The sequence below is a fragment of the Melanerpes formicivorus genome, unplaced genomic scaffold, assembly GCF_026170545.1.
Source record: "Melanerpes formicivorus ecotype bairdi unplaced genomic scaffold, bMelFor1.0.p_v2 SCAF_18, whole genome shotgun sequence".
In the NCBI taxonomy this organism is placed as follows: domain Eukaryota; kingdom Metazoa; phylum Chordata; class Aves; order Piciformes; family Picidae; genus Melanerpes; species Melanerpes formicivorus.
The window spans coordinates 3,052,356-3,067,490 of NW_027142370.1; the positions used below are offsets into that span (position 1 = coordinate 3,052,356).

General features: G+C 62.7%; 2 protein-coding genes and 2 non-coding genes across 14 annotated transcripts in view; all 4 read left to right on the plus strand.

The window, feature by feature from the left end:
• DCTN1 (dynactin subunit 1) overlaps window positions 1-9,397 on the plus strand; it is a 61,836-nt gene extending 52,439 nt beyond the window's left edge. For 8 of the 11 annotated variants that reach the window (XM_068149359.1, XM_068149354.1, XM_068149356.1 and 5 more), the window contains 14 exons: window positions 112-180; window positions 1,053-1,115; window positions 1,204-1,353; window positions 1,722-1,883; window positions 2,614-2,745; window positions 3,018-3,146; window positions 3,508-3,650; window positions 4,427-4,593; window positions 5,450-5,464; window positions 5,936-6,069; window positions 7,009-7,198; window positions 7,821-7,897; window positions 8,231-8,320; window positions 8,935-9,397. In XM_068149359.1, coding sequence (XP_068005460.1) covers window positions 112-180; window positions 1,053-1,115; window positions 1,204-1,353; window positions 1,722-1,883; window positions 2,614-2,745; window positions 3,018-3,146; window positions 3,508-3,650; window positions 4,427-4,593; window positions 5,450-5,464; window positions 5,936-6,069; window positions 7,009-7,198; window positions 7,821-7,897; window positions 8,231-8,320; window positions 8,935-9,072 — 1,659 coding nt within the window. In that variant the 3' untranslated portion in view covers window positions 9,073-9,397. The remainder of the gene's footprint in view (window positions 1-111; window positions 181-1,052; window positions 1,116-1,203; window positions 1,354-1,721; window positions 1,884-2,613; window positions 2,746-3,017; window positions 3,147-3,507; window positions 3,651-4,426; window positions 4,594-5,449; window positions 5,465-5,935; window positions 6,070-7,008; window positions 7,199-7,820; window positions 7,898-8,230; window positions 8,321-8,934) is intronic. The other 3 variants (XM_068149355.1, XM_068149364.1, XM_068149365.1) reach the window with 1 other exon arrangement.
• A 419-nt stretch (window positions 9,398-9,816) lies between these two features.
• Window positions 9,817-15,065, plus strand: NOP56 (NOP56 ribonucleoprotein). Its single transcript, XM_068149372.1, has 12 exons — window positions 9,817-9,880; window positions 10,070-10,159; window positions 10,624-10,738; window positions 10,831-10,992; window positions 11,084-11,282; window positions 11,497-11,684; window positions 12,351-12,502; window positions 12,723-12,823; window positions 13,577-13,725; window positions 13,941-14,062; window positions 14,260-14,391; window positions 14,542-15,065. Exons 1-12 carry the CDS (start codon window positions 9,878-9,880, stop codon window positions 14,749-14,751), a joined length of 1,623 nt encoding a protein of 540 aa, XP_068005473.1. The 5' UTR covers window positions 9,817-9,877; the 3' UTR covers window positions 14,752-15,065.
• LOC137446784 (small nucleolar RNA SNORD56) lies at window positions 13,792-13,862 on the plus strand. The gene has a single exon (XR_010988714.1). It is a non-coding gene; the product is annotated as a small nucleolar RNA SNORD56 (small nucleolar RNA).
• Window positions 14,120-14,187, plus strand: LOC137446783 (small nucleolar RNA SNORD57). Its single transcript, XR_010988713.1, has one exon. It is a non-coding gene; the product is annotated as a small nucleolar RNA SNORD57 (small nucleolar RNA).
• Window positions 15,066-15,135: the final 70 nt, after the last annotated feature.

A 15,135-nucleotide genomic window follows, 5' to 3' on the forward strand; every position in this document is an offset into this window, starting at 1 on the left:
TGGGGGCCTGAGGGCTTTTGTTGTGCATTTCCTCATCTGCTGGGCTGGTTTGAGTGTGTGGTGGAAGTGTTCCAGGGGTGCTGAGCTCTGCTGCTCTCCTTCTCCACCCAGCATCTGTACAGCATCCACCTGGCTGACCAGGCTGAGGACTGCACCATGCAGCTGGCTGACCACATCAAGGTGAGGTGGGGAAGAGTAACCTGACCCTTCCCTTGTCACTTCTTTGCTCTCCTTACCCTTTCTGCCCCCCACCCTGAGTCCATTCTCCAAGGGCAGTGCCAGTGTCCTGTCCCAGCCACTGTCCTGTCCCCACAACCTGTTCTCATCCTGGGCTTGTGGCAGGGTGCTGCAGGGAGGGCCTGTCCTGAAGCACCTGAGGCCAAAGAGAGTCATGGGATCACAGAATTGTTTTGGTTGGTAAAGATCTTTAAGATCATGGAGTCCAGGCCTTAGCCCAGCACTGCCAGGGCACCACTGAGCCCTGGCCCTCAGCACCACAGCTCCACAGCTTTGAAACCCCTCCAGGGACGGGGACTCCAGCACTGCCCTGTCAGCTTGTTCCAGCTGGGGAAGAAATTGCTCCTCATGTCCAACATAAACCTCTGCTGGTGCAACTTGAGGCCATGTCCTCTTGTCCTGTTGCTTGTTCCTTGGGAGAAGAGACCAAGCCCCAGCTGGCTGCAGCCTCCTCTCAGGGAGCTGCAGAGAGCCAGGAGGTCTCCCCTCAGCCTCCTGTCCTCCAGGCTCAACAACCCCAGGTTCCTCAGCTGCCCCTCACTCACAAGCCTTGTGCTCTAGACCTTTCACCAGCTTTGCTGCCCTTCTTTTGGTCACACTCCAGCCCCTCAATGTCCTTCTTGGAGTGTGGGGCCCAAAACTGAACCGAATGTTGGCGGTGCAGCCTCAGTGGTACCCAGTGCAGAGGGATGATCACTCCCCTGCTCCTGCTGGCCACACTGTTGCTGATACAAGCCCCAGATTGCCCCAGAGCAGCCCCCTCACTGGTCTCTGCCTTGCCCTGAGCTGATGGTCCCCATCTGTGTGCTCTGCAGTTCACCCAGAGTGCCTTGGACTGCATGGGGGTGGAGGTGTGCCGGCTGCGATCCTTCCTGCAGGTAGGACAGGCCGGGGCTGGCTCGGGGCGGGGGGGTGGCTTCCCCTCGACTCCTGTCCTTTGTGTGAGCTCCTTTCTCTGCACCCTAGGGTGGGCAGGAGGCATCTGACCTGGCCATCCTGCTGAAGGACCTGGAGACCTCCTGCAGCGACATCAGGCAGTTCTGCAAGAAGATCAGGCGCCGCATGCCTGGCACCGACGCCCCGGGGATCCCGGCGGCGCTGGGCTTCGGCCAGCAGGTGAGCTGCTGCCTCGGCTCCCTGCCGCCACCTCCGGGCTGCACGGGGCTGGCAGCAGCGGCTGACGGCTCTCTGCTGCTCCTGCTGGCCCCAGGGAGGGAGCACGGTGGTGTGCAGTGCCTGTAGTGTTGGTGGCTGGGGCTGTGACAGGGACCTCAGCAGCTGCTCTTCTCCAGCCTTGAGGCTTCTTTCTGTCTCCCCTGGTGTTTCCCATCTTGTGAGGGCGCTTCAGAAGCTGTCTCAGTAGCTTGAGGGTGGGGTGAGGCCGGTGCTGTGCAGCCAGGAGCTTCCCCTGTGCCTGGGAAGCGTCCTGGAAAGCCTCTGCCGTGCCTGCCTTTGCCAACGCCCTGCTCCTCGCCCACCGGCAGGTGTCAGACACGCTCCTGGACTGCCGCAAGCATCTGACCTGGGTGGTGGCCGTGCTGCAGGAGGTGGCTGCTGCTGGGGCACAGATGATAGCTCCTCTGGCTGAGAACGAGGGGCTGCTGGCTGTGAAGCTGGAGGATCTGGCCTTCAAAGCGAGCGAGCAGGTGAGGAAGCCTCCTCTCAGCTGCCCCTTGGTCCCTGCTGCAGCGGGGTCGAGCTGGCAGCTGTCTCCCTGCAGTGCTGCAGACCTGCCCATGGCACGTCTGGAGGCTGGCACAAGCTCCTGGGAGTGCCAGCACAGAGCATTTTTGGCTGGAAAAGCCTTTCCAAGTGATTGAGCCCGACCCTTACCCCAGCACTGCCAGGTCACCACCAAACCATGGCCCTCAGCACCACAGCTCCCTGGCTTTTAAACCCCTCTGGAGATGGAAACTCCACCTCTGCCCTGGGCAGCCTGCTCCAGGGCTCACAACCCTTTAGGGGAAGAAATTGTTCCTCATGTCCTGCCTAAACCTCCCCTGGTGCAGCTTGAGGCTGTTCCTCTTGTCCTGTCGCTTGCTCCTTGGGAGAAGAGACCAACCTTCAATGCCCTTGTTGGAGTGAGGACCCCAAAACTGAGCCCAGGAGCAGCCTCACCAGCGCTGAGCAGAGGGGCCAGGCACTGCCCTGGTCCTGCTGGCCACACTGTTGCTGATACAAAAGCACCAGGGAATTGCAGGCAGCAGAGGGTGCCCTGCTCGGTGCCATCCTTCCCCGTGGCTGACTGCTCTGTGGCCACACCAGGGAGACTTCAGCCTCTCCAGGCCTGTGGTGTGCATTGAGGGGGGTTGGGAGAGGGCTGTAAAGGTGACCCCAGCCTCCAGACACCTGCCACTTCCTCCCCTCCCTTTGCAGATCTACGGTGCCCAGGGCATCAACCCCTACGAGTGTCTGCGCCAGTCCTGCAGCATCCTCATCGCCACCATGAACAAGATGGCCACAGCCATGCAGGAGGGAGAGTATGATGCAGACAGGCCACAGACCAAGGTGGGCCTCAGCTGGGGCGGGGGTCTTGGGCACAGGTGGAGCATCTGAGCTGCTCTGCCATCTCCTGTGGTCCTGCTGCTGCTTCCCCTGGCAGGAGAAGGGAGACTGACTCGTGGGTGTGATGAGGGGCAGAGAGCTGGGAGGGTGCAGCAGATGCCTGCAGGGTTCAGGGGGTGGAGAACAATCCTGCTCTTGCCTGGTGGCCTCACCTGCAAGTGGAATTCTTCCTGAGCTGCCAATTTTGTGTCTTGTCCCTCTGGTGCCCCTCGCAGCCCACCCCACCTGCTGAGCTGCGGGCAGCGGCCCTGCGGGCAGAGATCACCGACGCTGAGGGGCTGGGGCTTAAGCTGGAGGACAGGGAGACAGTCATCAAAGAGCTGAAGAAGTCCCTCAAGATCAAGGTGAGCTATTCCTCAGCTGATCTTTGCTCTCTAGTCTGCTCAGTGAAGAGCTGTTTGCTGCTGCAGTGGTCACCTTCATGCTCCTGGTGACTTGCTGCCCGTGTGGCTGATGGTCCCCAGTCCCAGGCAGGTCTCCTCCTGGAGGTGCCATCTGCCTGGTGCCTCCTTGCCAGACTGCCCTGGCCTTTCCTCCATGATGTCCTGGGATGGGCAGTGTTGGTGGTGGGTGCCAAGCATGGGTGCAGTGTGGGTGGAGGTGTAGCTTCTGGGCAGGCTCCCACTGGGCACTGCTGGGAGCTTTTCTGGGTGCCTACCATCTGCAGGGCCCTGCAGCTCCCTGATGTCTTCCCTCCCACTGCAGGGTGAGGAGCTCAGCGAAGCAAATGTGAGGCTCAGCCTCCTGGAGAAGAAGCTGGACAGTGCCTCCAAGGATGCAGATGATCGTGTGGAGAAGATTCAGACGAAGCTGGATGAGACCCAGACGCTGCTCAAAAAGAAGGAGAAGTATGGCTGGGGTGGGGCTGCTGCTTGGAGGGTCTCTGAGGGCAGCCAGCAGTCCCTCAGGCTAGCTGCAAGGGCCTGGGGGTTAGTAAGGGGACATTAGTGGAGGATCTGCAGGGGAAGCAGCACATTTCAATCCCAGCATGATGGGGTTTGGAAGGCACCTTTGGATATCACCTAGGCCAACCCCACTGCTGCAGCAGGATCTAAACCCAGACTGCTAACCCCAGGGCAGGTTGTCCAGTGTCTCATCCAGGCAGGGTTGGGATTTGTCCAGAGAAAAAGGACTCCACAGCCTCTCTGTGCAGCCTGCTCCAGGGCTCTGGCACCCTCAAAGTCAAGAAGTTTCTCCTCATGTTCAAATGGAGCCTCCTGGGTTCCAGGAATGGTGCACAGCAGAGCAGAGGCTGGCAGGTCCTATCCAAATTCACCTGGGCATGTTCTTGACACCACTGCCACGCTCCAGGCATCTCCTGCCTCGAGTGATCCATTGGCAGGGGGAGCCTGGACAGGCAGGGAGCTGTGGGCTGGGTGTGGGACTGTCCTGCAAGGTGAACTGGGCAGAGCAGGACCACAGTGGGTTGGACACAGACAGGCATGTGCTGTACTGCAGCCTGCAGAGGAGGCTGGTGGGGCTCCAGCTCCTGGGTCAGCAGGCTCCTGCCCCAAGGCCAGCAGCAGGGTCCGGCAGCCAGCAGCGCTCGGGTCCCGGATCGCTTCCCCTCTCCCTCTGGAGGAGCATCCCTGGCTCTGCCCTTGACTCTGTGTGGCCTTCCCAGGGAGTTTGAGGAGACCATGGACGCTCTTCAGGCAGACATTGACCAGCTGGAGTCGGAGAAGGTGGAGCTGAAGCAGCGGCTGAGCAGCCAGTCCAAGAGGACCATCGAGGGCCTGCGCGGGTCCCCGGCCTCCGGCGTGGCCTCCATCGTCTCCGGCATCGCCGGCGGTGCGTAGCCGCCGTCCCCACAGCCCCCCTGCAGCTCTTGGGCTGTCTGCAGGCTGCCAAGGAGGCCTGCAGTGCCCTCCCGAGCCCAGGAACTGCCCTGCAGGCTGTGAGGAGGCTGTGCTGGAGCTCAGAGTACCGGGAGGGGTGAGCAGCGCTTGGGGACGCTGCTGTGGCAGCCTCTGTCTGCCTGCTGGCCCTCCCACAGAACCCTCCCTGTGTCTGGTGTGGCAGGGAGGGGACAGGAGATGTCCAGGCCATCAGGACAAAAACCAGAGAGCCTGCATCTGCCTGGGCTGTGCCTCTTCAGGGCATGGTCTGGCTGTGCAGGCTCTGCTGCTGTGACCTGGCTGGCTGAGAGTGAGCTGATTGCCCTATGCCTCCTGGGCTCTCCTGGAGCCCTGCAGCAAGGGGTGGTGATGGCATGGGACAGGTGCTGGCTGGGGCTGTGGGCCCTCCTGCTGCTTGCAGGGCTGTTGGCTCCATCCTTGTCACTCAGGAGGAAATGTCCTACCCAGTGGCTTGAGCAGGTCTCTGTCAGGAGCTGTGACTGGGGGACAGTGTGTGGCCTGCTGGAGGATGATGACCAGGTGGCTACAGAGCAGCCTGGTTGCAGTGTGGTGGTGATCCAGTGGCTTCCTGATCTGCTTGCTCTGATCTGGGTTGGAGTAACACCTGGGTGCAGCACATGGAGTCAGGGCTGCTGGCACAGTCACTGCTCCCAGACCCAAGGGACAGGGCTCAGGACACAGCCATGGGTGACCAGAGCTCCTCTGGCCTTGGCTCCTCTCACACTTCATCCTCAGCTTTAACTCTGCTTCTTCTTGTCTCTCCTCTGGCTCCTCTCCTTGCACTGCAGAGGAACAGCAGAGAGGTACAGTACTGCCCCCAGCATGCCAGCCTCCCCAGAAGTGCATGCCAGGGGGGACAGGTGTCCCACAGCACCCACGCATGGCCCTGGGTCACAGCTCAGTGTGGGAGCCTGGGGAAGGACACAGCTCCTGCTCAGGCCTGCAGGCGAGGTTGCAGCTGGTGCACTTCTGGTCAGTGCCCAGGAAGGGCAAGATGAGCATGGAACCACTGCTGGTGGGCAGTGGTGGGACTCCTGCAGTGGGCAGCTGGGTGCTGGCGTGCCCAGAGCCTGGCACAGCCCTGTCTCTCCAGGAGGCAGGCACTGGGGGTGCCCAGGTGCTGAGGGTGAGGATGGTGACCATGGCTCTCCTGGTGGCAGACTCTGCTCCCCCATGCCCTGCAGACACCTCTCCCTTTGCTGAGCCCTCTGCATGCCCAGCCCCGTGCCCCCCATGCCCGCTGCTGAGGCCGCTGCCCTCGGTGCCCCCCGCAGGTGTGGGAGCCGGGCAGCTGAACGGAGGCGGCTCAGGACCTGTCCAGGTGAAGGACTCCCCCCTGCTGCTGCAGCAGATCGATGCCCTGCAGCTCTCCATCAAGCACCTCAAGAACGAGAACAACCGCCTGAAGGTGAGGCCCAGGGAGGCGCCAGGGGGAGCCAGGGGGTGCCAGGGACAAGGCACTGCTGGGCAGATGCCAGTTGGATACAAGGGCAGGGCAGGGGCAGAGTCCCCATCGTGGGACATGGCTCAGCTTCAGCTGGGCAGGGGCTGGGCCAGCTTGTCTGGAGTCACAACACTGTCAGGGCTGGAAGGGACCTCAAGGCTCAGCCAGCTCCAACCCCCTGCCATGGGCAGGGACACCTCACACCACAGCAGGTTGCTCACAGCCACATCCAGCCTGGCTGCAAACACCTCCAGGCAGGAGGCTTCCACCACCTCCCTGGGCAGCCTGTGCCAGGCTCTCACCACCCTCATGGGGAACAACTTCTTCCTCACAGCCAATCTCCATCTCCCCACTTTTGGTTTTGCTCCATCCCCCCTAGTCCTATCCCTCCCTGGCACCCTCAAAAGCCTGGACCTGGGTTTGACCAGGAAAGGTTGGACCAGATGATCCCTGAGCTCCTTCCAGCTGGGATTCTGTGGTTCTGTGGTGCAGATTGTAATGGACACACAATGAGGGAGCTGGCAAAGTCTAATTAAGTCCCATCCCAGTAGCATTAATTAGCAGCCATGTGACCCTGCCGGTGGCTGTGCACAGCGGGGGAGCTGTTGCTGATGGCTCTTGGCTCTGCTGAGTCACAGTTCTGCAAGCCCTGAGGGTCCAGCCTCTTTCCCCCTCCCTAGGTCTTACTGAATGTTCAAGGGCTTGCCCCTGGTGTCCTGGTGGGACATCAGTGCTGTCTGTGTCCATCCACTCTCCCACCCTTAGCTGATGCTCCCTCTGCTGGCTTTGCCTGCAGTTTTGTGTCCTGTTTTTCTCTCCTGTTTGCTGCCTTCACACTTCTCTCTGCTCCACTGCTCCCCAAACAGCCCTTGCCTCTAACCACCTTGTCCTCTTCACTCTCAGGGAGCCCAGATGAAGATGGAACTGGCCAGCCTGGCACCTCTGCAGGTACCCAAGGTCTCCCTCCCCAGGAATAGGCAGGGAGAGGTCTTGGCCACACAAACGCTGTACCGCAAGAGCAGCCAGCTCCTGGAGACCCTCTACCAGATGAGTGCCAATGCCAAGGTGCTGGACATGAAGCAAACCAAGTCAGGTAGGTCCTGCACAAATGGCTGAAAGCCAGCAGCATCCTGGCCTAGGTCAGCAATAGTGAGGCCAGCAGGACCAGGGCAAGGATCATGGTCCTGTCCCCAGCACTGGTGGGGCTGCACCTCAGATCCTGGGCTCAGTTTTGGGCCCCTCCCCCAAGAAGGATACTGAGGGGTGGAGCATGTCCAGAGAAGGGCAAAGAGGCTGGGGAAGGGTCTAGAGCACAACGGAGGGAGCTGGGCTTGTTCAGCCTGGAGAAAAGGAGGCCAAAGGGAGACCTTCTGGCCCTCTACAGCTCCCTGAAAGGAGGCTGGAACCAGCTGGGGGTTGGTCTCTTCTCCCAAGGAACAAGTGATGGGACAAGAGGGAATGGCCTCAGGTTGCACCAGGAGAGGTTTATGTTGGACATGAGGAACAATTCCTTCCCCTTGAGGGTTGCCAAGGCCTGGCCCAGGCTGCCCAGGGCAGTGGTGGAGTCTCCATCCCTGGAGGGGTTTCCAAGGCATGGCAAGGTGGTGCTGGGGGGCATGGATTAGTGGTGGTGGCTGGGACAGCAGTGCTGCTGTTGCCCTGAGGCTGGTGCTTAGCAGTCCTGCGGGCAGCTGCCTCTCCCCTGTCTCCTGCAGCTCGGAGCTCCTCGGCACGGCTGATGGAGCAGACAGCTCGGCTCTGCGCCCTCAAAAACGCCATCGACACCCTGAGGGTAAGGCTCAGCCCTCCCTGCTGTGGCAGCTGCTGTGGGAGGCCTGCCAGGGGGCCTAAGCAGCACCCCAGCCCCAGCCCTCCTGTCCCCCCTGCTTGGCAAGGGGCTCTGTGGGGTGGTGAGGGCTGGAGAGGGTCTCCATGGGGCATCAAGGGGCTTGGGTGGGGTGGTGAGGAGGTCTGGGACGTACAAGGGGCTCTGCAGGGTGGGTGAGGGACTTCACAGGGCATACAAGAGATGGCAAGGTGCTTAGAGAAAGGCTCTGTGTGACAGGAGCAGCTGTGGGGCAGCAGCATGGTTCTGGAGGCCACCCTTGTGCTTTTCTCCCCCCAGGATGACACAATGAGGGAGACAGTTCAGCAGCAGATGGGTGCCAGCGTCCCTACCAACTTTGGCGTCTTCCCCTCGCCCTCCTTTCTCAAGGTGAGGCCCTTGTCCCCAGGGCAGTGGCTCAAGGACAGGGTCAGGGACCTTCACTCTCCATCTTGGGTCCCTGAACATGTCCCATGGGGTCCCACTGGGGCCATCTGTGGGTGCAGGAGGGTGAGGAGAGGGGACAGGCCCCTCCTCTTCTGAAGAGTAGCTGAGGGACCTGGGGTGGTTCAGCTTGGAGAAAAGGAGGCTGAAGGGAAACCTCCTGGCTCTCTGCAGCTCCCTGAAAGGAGGTTGGAACCAGCTGGGGGTTGGTCTCTTCTCCCAAGGAACAAGTGATAGGACAAGGGGAAACAGCCTCGAGTTGTGCCAGGGGAGGTTTAGAGTGGACATGAGGAGCAATTTCTTCCCCTTGAGAGTTGTCAAGGCCTGGCCCAGGCTGCCCAGGGCCGTGGAGTCCCCATCCCTAGAGGGGTTTCAAAGCCCTGGAGATGTGGTGCTGGGGCCATGGTTCAGTGGTGCCCTGGCAGTGCTGGATAAATGGACTTGATCTTAAAAGTCCTTTCCAGCTGAGTAACTCCACCCTTCCACGCCTGCTGGGTCCGCGGGGGCCCGGTCAGTGCCGCAGCTGCCTCCCGCTCACGGCTGCTCTCTCCTTGCCACAGGCTAAGCGGGAGCAGGAGGAGGGACTGTCGTGCTACGGCCGAATCACCTTCCCCTGCGCCCCCGGCCAAGGCCAGGCGCACCGCCTGCTGCTCACCCCCGACCTGCTCCACGGGCTCCGCGAGCACTTCGGGCCCTGAGCCGGGACTTGCTGCCCCCTCCCCCGGCACAGACCGAGGGTCGCTGCACCCCCCCACTGCTGACAGACTTCCCCCTCCGGTGCCGGTGATGACCCGGGGCCTCGGCAGCATCCCCGAGACCCGCCGCTTCTCCCACTCGTCAGGCGGGGGCTCCCTACCGCCCCGCTGCTCTCAGACACTACGGACCCCCGGGAGATCCCCGGGAGACCCCCTGCAGCCGGGGGACTGCTGCAGGCTGGGTCTGGGCCCGGGACTGCGGACTCCCCCCGGCCACCTGTCCCGGGTCCCGGCACTCGCGCTCTCGAATAAAGCTGCCCTGAACCTGCCCGCGACTCGGCGCCTTCCCGCACCGCGGGCAGCGGGAGGAACGTGAAGGGAGGAGCGGGAGGGCACCGGGGTGGGGGTGGTGGGGAAGACACTAGGGGACACGGGGAGGGGCAGATGGGGGGCACCGAGATGCAGTGGAAGGGGCAGGGAACGGCAACCGGGGGCGACCCTGCGTGGTGCTCCAGCCACGTGCGGCAGCAGACGCCCGCGCGGGTGGATGGTGAGCGGCTTTCATTGGCCAGGAGGGCAGGAAGGGGCGGGAGGCCGTAGCGATTCCTGAGCCTGATTGGTAGGAGCGGCAAAGGAAGGTGCCGTTGCCTCATCCTGTATCTGATTGGCTACAGCGGCCCGGTTGAGGGTAACCTGCGCTGATTGGTGGAGGGTTTTGCGTCGCGGCCGCTGATTGGGTTTGGGCGAAAGGGGCGGGCTTTCGCCTGGTCCTGTCATTTCCGGTGACAGTGAGAGAAGCGGCGGCAGGATGGTGAGTGGCCTCTGGGCCGGGCCGGCCGCATCCGCCTGCATCGGGCTGGGCTGATACCCGCGGGGGGCGCGGATGGGGGTGCACGGTCTCGGGGTGCGGCGGAGGCCGGGCTGGGGCGGTGGAGGGTGGGGCGGGCCCCGGAGCGGGCCCCGCGGCCGCTCCGATCCGATCCCCCGGTAACCGGTGCAGGTGCTGCTGCACGTGCTGTTCGAGCATGCCGCCGGGTACGCGCTGTTCGCCGTGCGGGAGGTGGAGGAGATCAGCCTGCTGCTGCCGCAGGTACGGGGCCGACACCGTGGCCGGGGAAAGAGGGAGCGGATCTGATCCGGGGCTGAGATGGAGGCGGTCCGGTGCCGGGGTGGAGGGAGGAGGTCTCAGCAACGCTGGGAGGGAGGAACCAATGCGGGAGGGTGGGAAGTGAGTCCGGTGCCCGGGAAAGCGATCAGATGTCGGGAGAGGGGAGGGGTTGTGTCCTGCCCGGGATGTGCTCTGGTCGCGGGATGGGGAGTGTGGGTCTGTCCGGCACCGGGAAGGCTGGGACGGAAGCGGGGAGAGGTTCTGGCCGGTACTGAGGGACTGCTCCGGTTTTGGCGGGGGGCGGGTTTGTTCCTTGGTGTTAACGATCCCGGCCGGGGCCACGGGGGGCAGCGTTTTCCGGATGCAGCGCCGTTCCCGCGGGCTGCGTGTCCCAGTGGCTGCGCGGGGCCTGACCGGAAGCCCCCGGTCCTGTCCCGCCCCCCCAGGTGGAGGAGAGCGTCCTGACCATCGGCAAGTTCCACAACGTGGTGAAGCTGGTGGCCTTCTCTCCCTTCAGATCGGCCCAGAGCGCCCTGGAGAACATCAACGCAATCTCCGAGGGTGAGCAGGGAGCCGCGGGGCACTCCCCCGGGGCCGTGTGGGAGGAGCCAGGGGCACCGGGACCCCCTCCACTGACCCCTCTCGTGCCACAGGGATCCTCCATGAGGACCTGCGGCTGCTGTTGGAGACCTCGATGCCAGCTAAGAAGAAGAAGGCGCTGCTGGGGGTGGCTGACCCCAAGATCGGAGCTGCCATCCTGGAGGAGCTGGGCTACCAGTGCCAGACTGGGGGGGTTGTGGCCGAGATCATGCGGGGTGAGTGGGACCCCGGGGGTGGGGACACCTTCTGCCGTGGCCTGGGGCCGTGCTGGCGCCTTGGTGACCGTGCCCTGTGGCCTCGGCGCAGGGATCCGCCTGCACTTCCACGCGCTGGTGAAGGGTCTGACCGCCCAGTCGGCCTCCAAGGCCCAGCTGGGCCTCGGCCACAGCTACTCGCGGGCCAAGGTGAAGTTCAACGTCAACCGGGTGGACAACATGATCATCCAGTCCATCAGCCTGCTGGACCAGCTGGACAAGGACATCAACACCTTCTCCATGCGCGTGCGGTGAGCGGGGCTCCGGGGGGCGGCGCGGCCTCGTCTCCCCATGCTTACCGCAGGCAGTCGCCGCTCCGGCTGCCTGCACAGACCGGGGAGCGACAGCAGCACCCCGGGCACCCCGGCTCGGCTGAGGCCACGCTGCCTTGGCCACAGTGTGCCTGGTGGGGACACGCTGGGCTCGGCGCGGGGCTGCGGCTCTGACCCCCTGCCCGTCCCACAGGGAGTGGTATGGGTACCACTTCCCCGAGCTGATCAAGATCGCCCCCGAGAATTACACCTACTGCCGGCTGGCCAAGTTCATCGGCAACCGCAAGGAGCTGAGCGAGGAGAGCCTGGAGGGGCTGGAGGAGATCGTCATGGACAGCGCCAAGGCTCAGGCCATCCTGGAGGCCTCCCGCTCCTCCATGGGTGAGAAGGGGAGGTCCTGCTTGACCCAGTTGGAAACCTTCTGTGGTGGCAGCGTTGGCTGGGTGGATAATGGGAGAACAGCAGGTGGTGTCGTGTCTTCAGCCAGGCTTTGATACTGCCTGCTGTAGCATCTTTGATGCTGCAATGATCAATGATGCTGTAGCATCTTCTTTGGGATGTTTAGGAAGTGTGGAGAGTGAGGCTGGGAGGAGACCTCACTTAGACACAGCGCAGAGGGTTGTGACCAGTGGTGTAGCATCCACTGGAGGTCTTTTAGCTCTTGGTGCTGCTCAGGGATCATGACTGAGTCCAGTCTTGTTCAACATCTTTATCACCAGCCTGCATGAGGGCATGGAGTGGACCATCAGCCAGTGTGGTGATGACACAGAACTGGACATTGTGATCCTGGGCACCTGCACTGGGTGGCCTTGCTTTAGCAGTGGGGTTGGACTAGATGATCTCTAGAGATCCCTTCCAACCCTGCCATGATGGGATTTGGGGACTGGTGCTGGATGCACTGGAGCACTGTGCTTCACAGGAGGGGGATTGGGGCCAGGAGGGGTCTTCAAGGGTGAGTGCTGGTGGATCCACTACAGCCAGGATGGGCTGAGAGCTCCTGTCTGCCCTGGGAGATGCCACTCAGCCCCTGCCACCTGTCTTCCCCAGGGATGGACATCTCCCCACTCGACCTCATCAACATCGAGAGCTTCTCCAGCCGCGTCATCTCCCTCTCCGAGTACCGCAAGGGCCTGCAGGAGTATCTGCGCTCCAAGATGAGCCAGGTGGCTCCCAGCCTCTCGGCACTCATCGGCGAGGTGGTGAGTGCCGGCAAGGCCTGGGGGTGCCAGCGGGGGGCTGGGTGCCGGGGGCATTGCCTAGGCCCTGGAGATGATGTCAGAGTGAATCTGTCAATCCACTGAGCTGTGCTGCTGACACCTCACTGCTGATCCCGGCCTTGCGGGGGGCTGCATGGGGCTGGAGCTGAGCTCCCAGGGTGGGAGCAGCCATAACCTCTCCTCCTCATCTTCCTCCCCCCAGGTGGGTGCCCGCCTCATCTCCCATGCTGGCAGCCTGACCAACCTGGCCAAGTACCCAGCCTCGACGGTGCAGATCCTGGGGGCTGAGAAGGCCCTTTTCAGGTACCAGTGCCTGCAGGGTGGTCACGGTGATGGCAGGTCCTTGGGCTGCTGGCTGTGACCTGCTGGGTGGCCCCAGCTGTGTGTGATCAGCCAGCCCCAGCCGCTGAGTGACCACTGTGGCTTTGTGTCTCACCTGGTGGGGCCCTGAGGGTGCCTGACTGCCCTGGGCACCCCTGGAGGTTAGCAGGCTGGTGGGGGGAACACATCCAGTGGGTCAGGTCATGCTGGGTACTGGCCCCTCACTGCAAGAGGGACATTGAGGGGCTGGAGTAGGTCCAGAGAAGGGCAGTAAAGCTGGGGAAGGGTCTAGAGCAGCTGAGTGAGCTGGGGTTGTTGATCCTGGAGAAAAGGAGGCTGAGGGGAGACCTTCTGGCTCTCTACAGCTCCCTGAAAGGAGGTTGGAGTCAGGTTGGAGTTGGTCTCTTACAAGGATGAAGTGGTAAGACAAGAGGAAATGGCCTCAGGTTGCCCACAGTGGTGATTTAGGTTGGACATGAGGAACCACTTCCACCCTACAAGGGTTGTCAAGGCCTATCCCAGGCTGCCCAGGACGGTGGTGGAGTCTCTAAGTTCTGTGCAGCTGTGGTGCTGAGGCTCCTGGTTCAGCGCTGACCTGGCAGTGCTGCGCTAAGGCTCAGACCCAACCATCTTAAAGCTCCCTGCTTCCGTTCTGCTGGTGGAGGAGGGTGGGGGGTGGCAGCTCCACGCTGGGGGTGCCCTGTGCCGTCCCTCAGCCCCACTGGCTGGTTGCAGGGCGCTGAAGACTCGAGGGAACACCCCCAAGTACGGGCTGATCTTCCATTCCACCTTCATCGGGCGAGCGGCCGCCAAGAACAAGGGCCGCATCTCGCGCTACCTGGCCAACAAGTGCACCATCGCCTCCCGCATCGACTGCTTCTCAGGTGCTGGGGGGGCTGCCAGGGGGGCAGGGACAGGGGGAGGGCACAGGCCGGGTCCCCGGGCGGCCTCTGCGATGATGGGAACATTTTTCGTCAACAGCATCTCACAGTGTGAATGGTGACTCCTGTGGGCTGAGCAGAGCCGGGCGGGGGGCGCCGGGGCGGGGGGCGCTGGGGGGCGCCGGGCGCTGAGCCGCTCTCCCCTCCCTGCCCTGCAGAGGTCCCCACCAGCGTCTTCGGGGACAAGCTGCGGGAGCAGGTGGAGGAGCGCTTGGCCTTCTACGAGACCGGGGAGGCGCCCCGCAAGAACCTGGACGTGATGAAGGAGGCAGTGGTGGAGGTGAGCCCCAGCGGGGCCGGGGGGCAGGGGCCTGGGGCTGGGGGCTGGGCTCTGTGTCGGAGGTGATGTCAACCTGCACCCTGACCCACCCTGGAGGGCAAAGACTGATTTAATGAGGCTGATCCGACTGGGGCTGGGGGCTGGGCTGGGGGAGGGGGGGTGAAGGCCTTTCTGAACTGCTGCCTCTGCTCCCCCAGGCGAGTGAGGTGGTGGCTGAGGTCAAGAGGAAGCTGGAGAAGAAAGAGAAGAAGAAGAAGAAGCGGGAGAAGAGGCGGCTGGAGGCTCTGGCCGCAGCTGCAGAGGAGGTGGAGAACTCGGTGGAGACAGAGGTGAGGGCAGGGGCCTGTGGGATGAGTCCTGCTTGCTCTTCACTAGGCCATCCCAAAGGGGGTTGGGGGATGGTGCCCTAGGTGGGGTGGGGAGGACAGGGTAACTGAACAGTTGGGCATGGCTCCTCCTGACCCTGTGGCTCCCCTCAGGAGAACGACACAGAGCCCAAGAAGAAAAAGAAGAAGAAGCAGCAGGAGCTGGAGGCTGCCTCAGAGCCAGAGCAGAACGGGCTGGAGGAGGAGCCTTTGCCCAAGAAGAAAAGGAAACTGACAGTGGAGGCTGCCGAGGAGGAGGAGGAGGAGAAGAAGAAGAAAAAGAAGAAGAAGAAGGAGAAGGCCAGGGACTCAGAGGAGGACTAGAGGAGCAAGCATTGCTGGGGCTGGACTGTGCTCCAGCAGTGTGGACTCAGGACTGGCAGAAGGCCAGCAGGGCATGCCCTGGCCACCCTTGGTGGCTTGGTGTCCCAAGGATGCCACGTTAAACCCAGCTGGGCACTTCATGGCGTGGGTGAGCCCCTGGGGGCAGGCCAGTGACAGAGCTTCAGCTGTGCTGGGCCTCATGTGGTGTCCCCACCTCAGGCCCCTGCTGTCCCCTTGGCATGAGGCCCTTCCATCACAGGGCTGTGGGGCAGGAACTGGCTGGCTGTGACCCTCAATAAAGAGCTGAGGTTGTTTTGGGCCTTCCCTGTCCTGTCCTGCAGGGGCCGTGGGGGCTCAGCCACCCCTTGCACGGGCAGGAGGTGC

What these genes read in the sequence shown, in the direction of transcription:
- NOP56 (XM_068149372.1), top strand. An exon ending in CCGCATCGACTGCTTCTCAG is followed by an intron (nt 13,726 to 13,940) that starts GTGCTGGGGGGG and finishes CCTGCCCTGCAG; the next exon opens with AGGTCCCCACCAGCGTCTTC. An exon ending in AGAACTCGGTGGAGACAGAG is followed by an intron (nt 14,392 to 14,541) that starts GTGAGGGCAGGG and finishes GGCTCCCCTCAG; the next exon opens with GAGAACGACACAGAGCCCAA.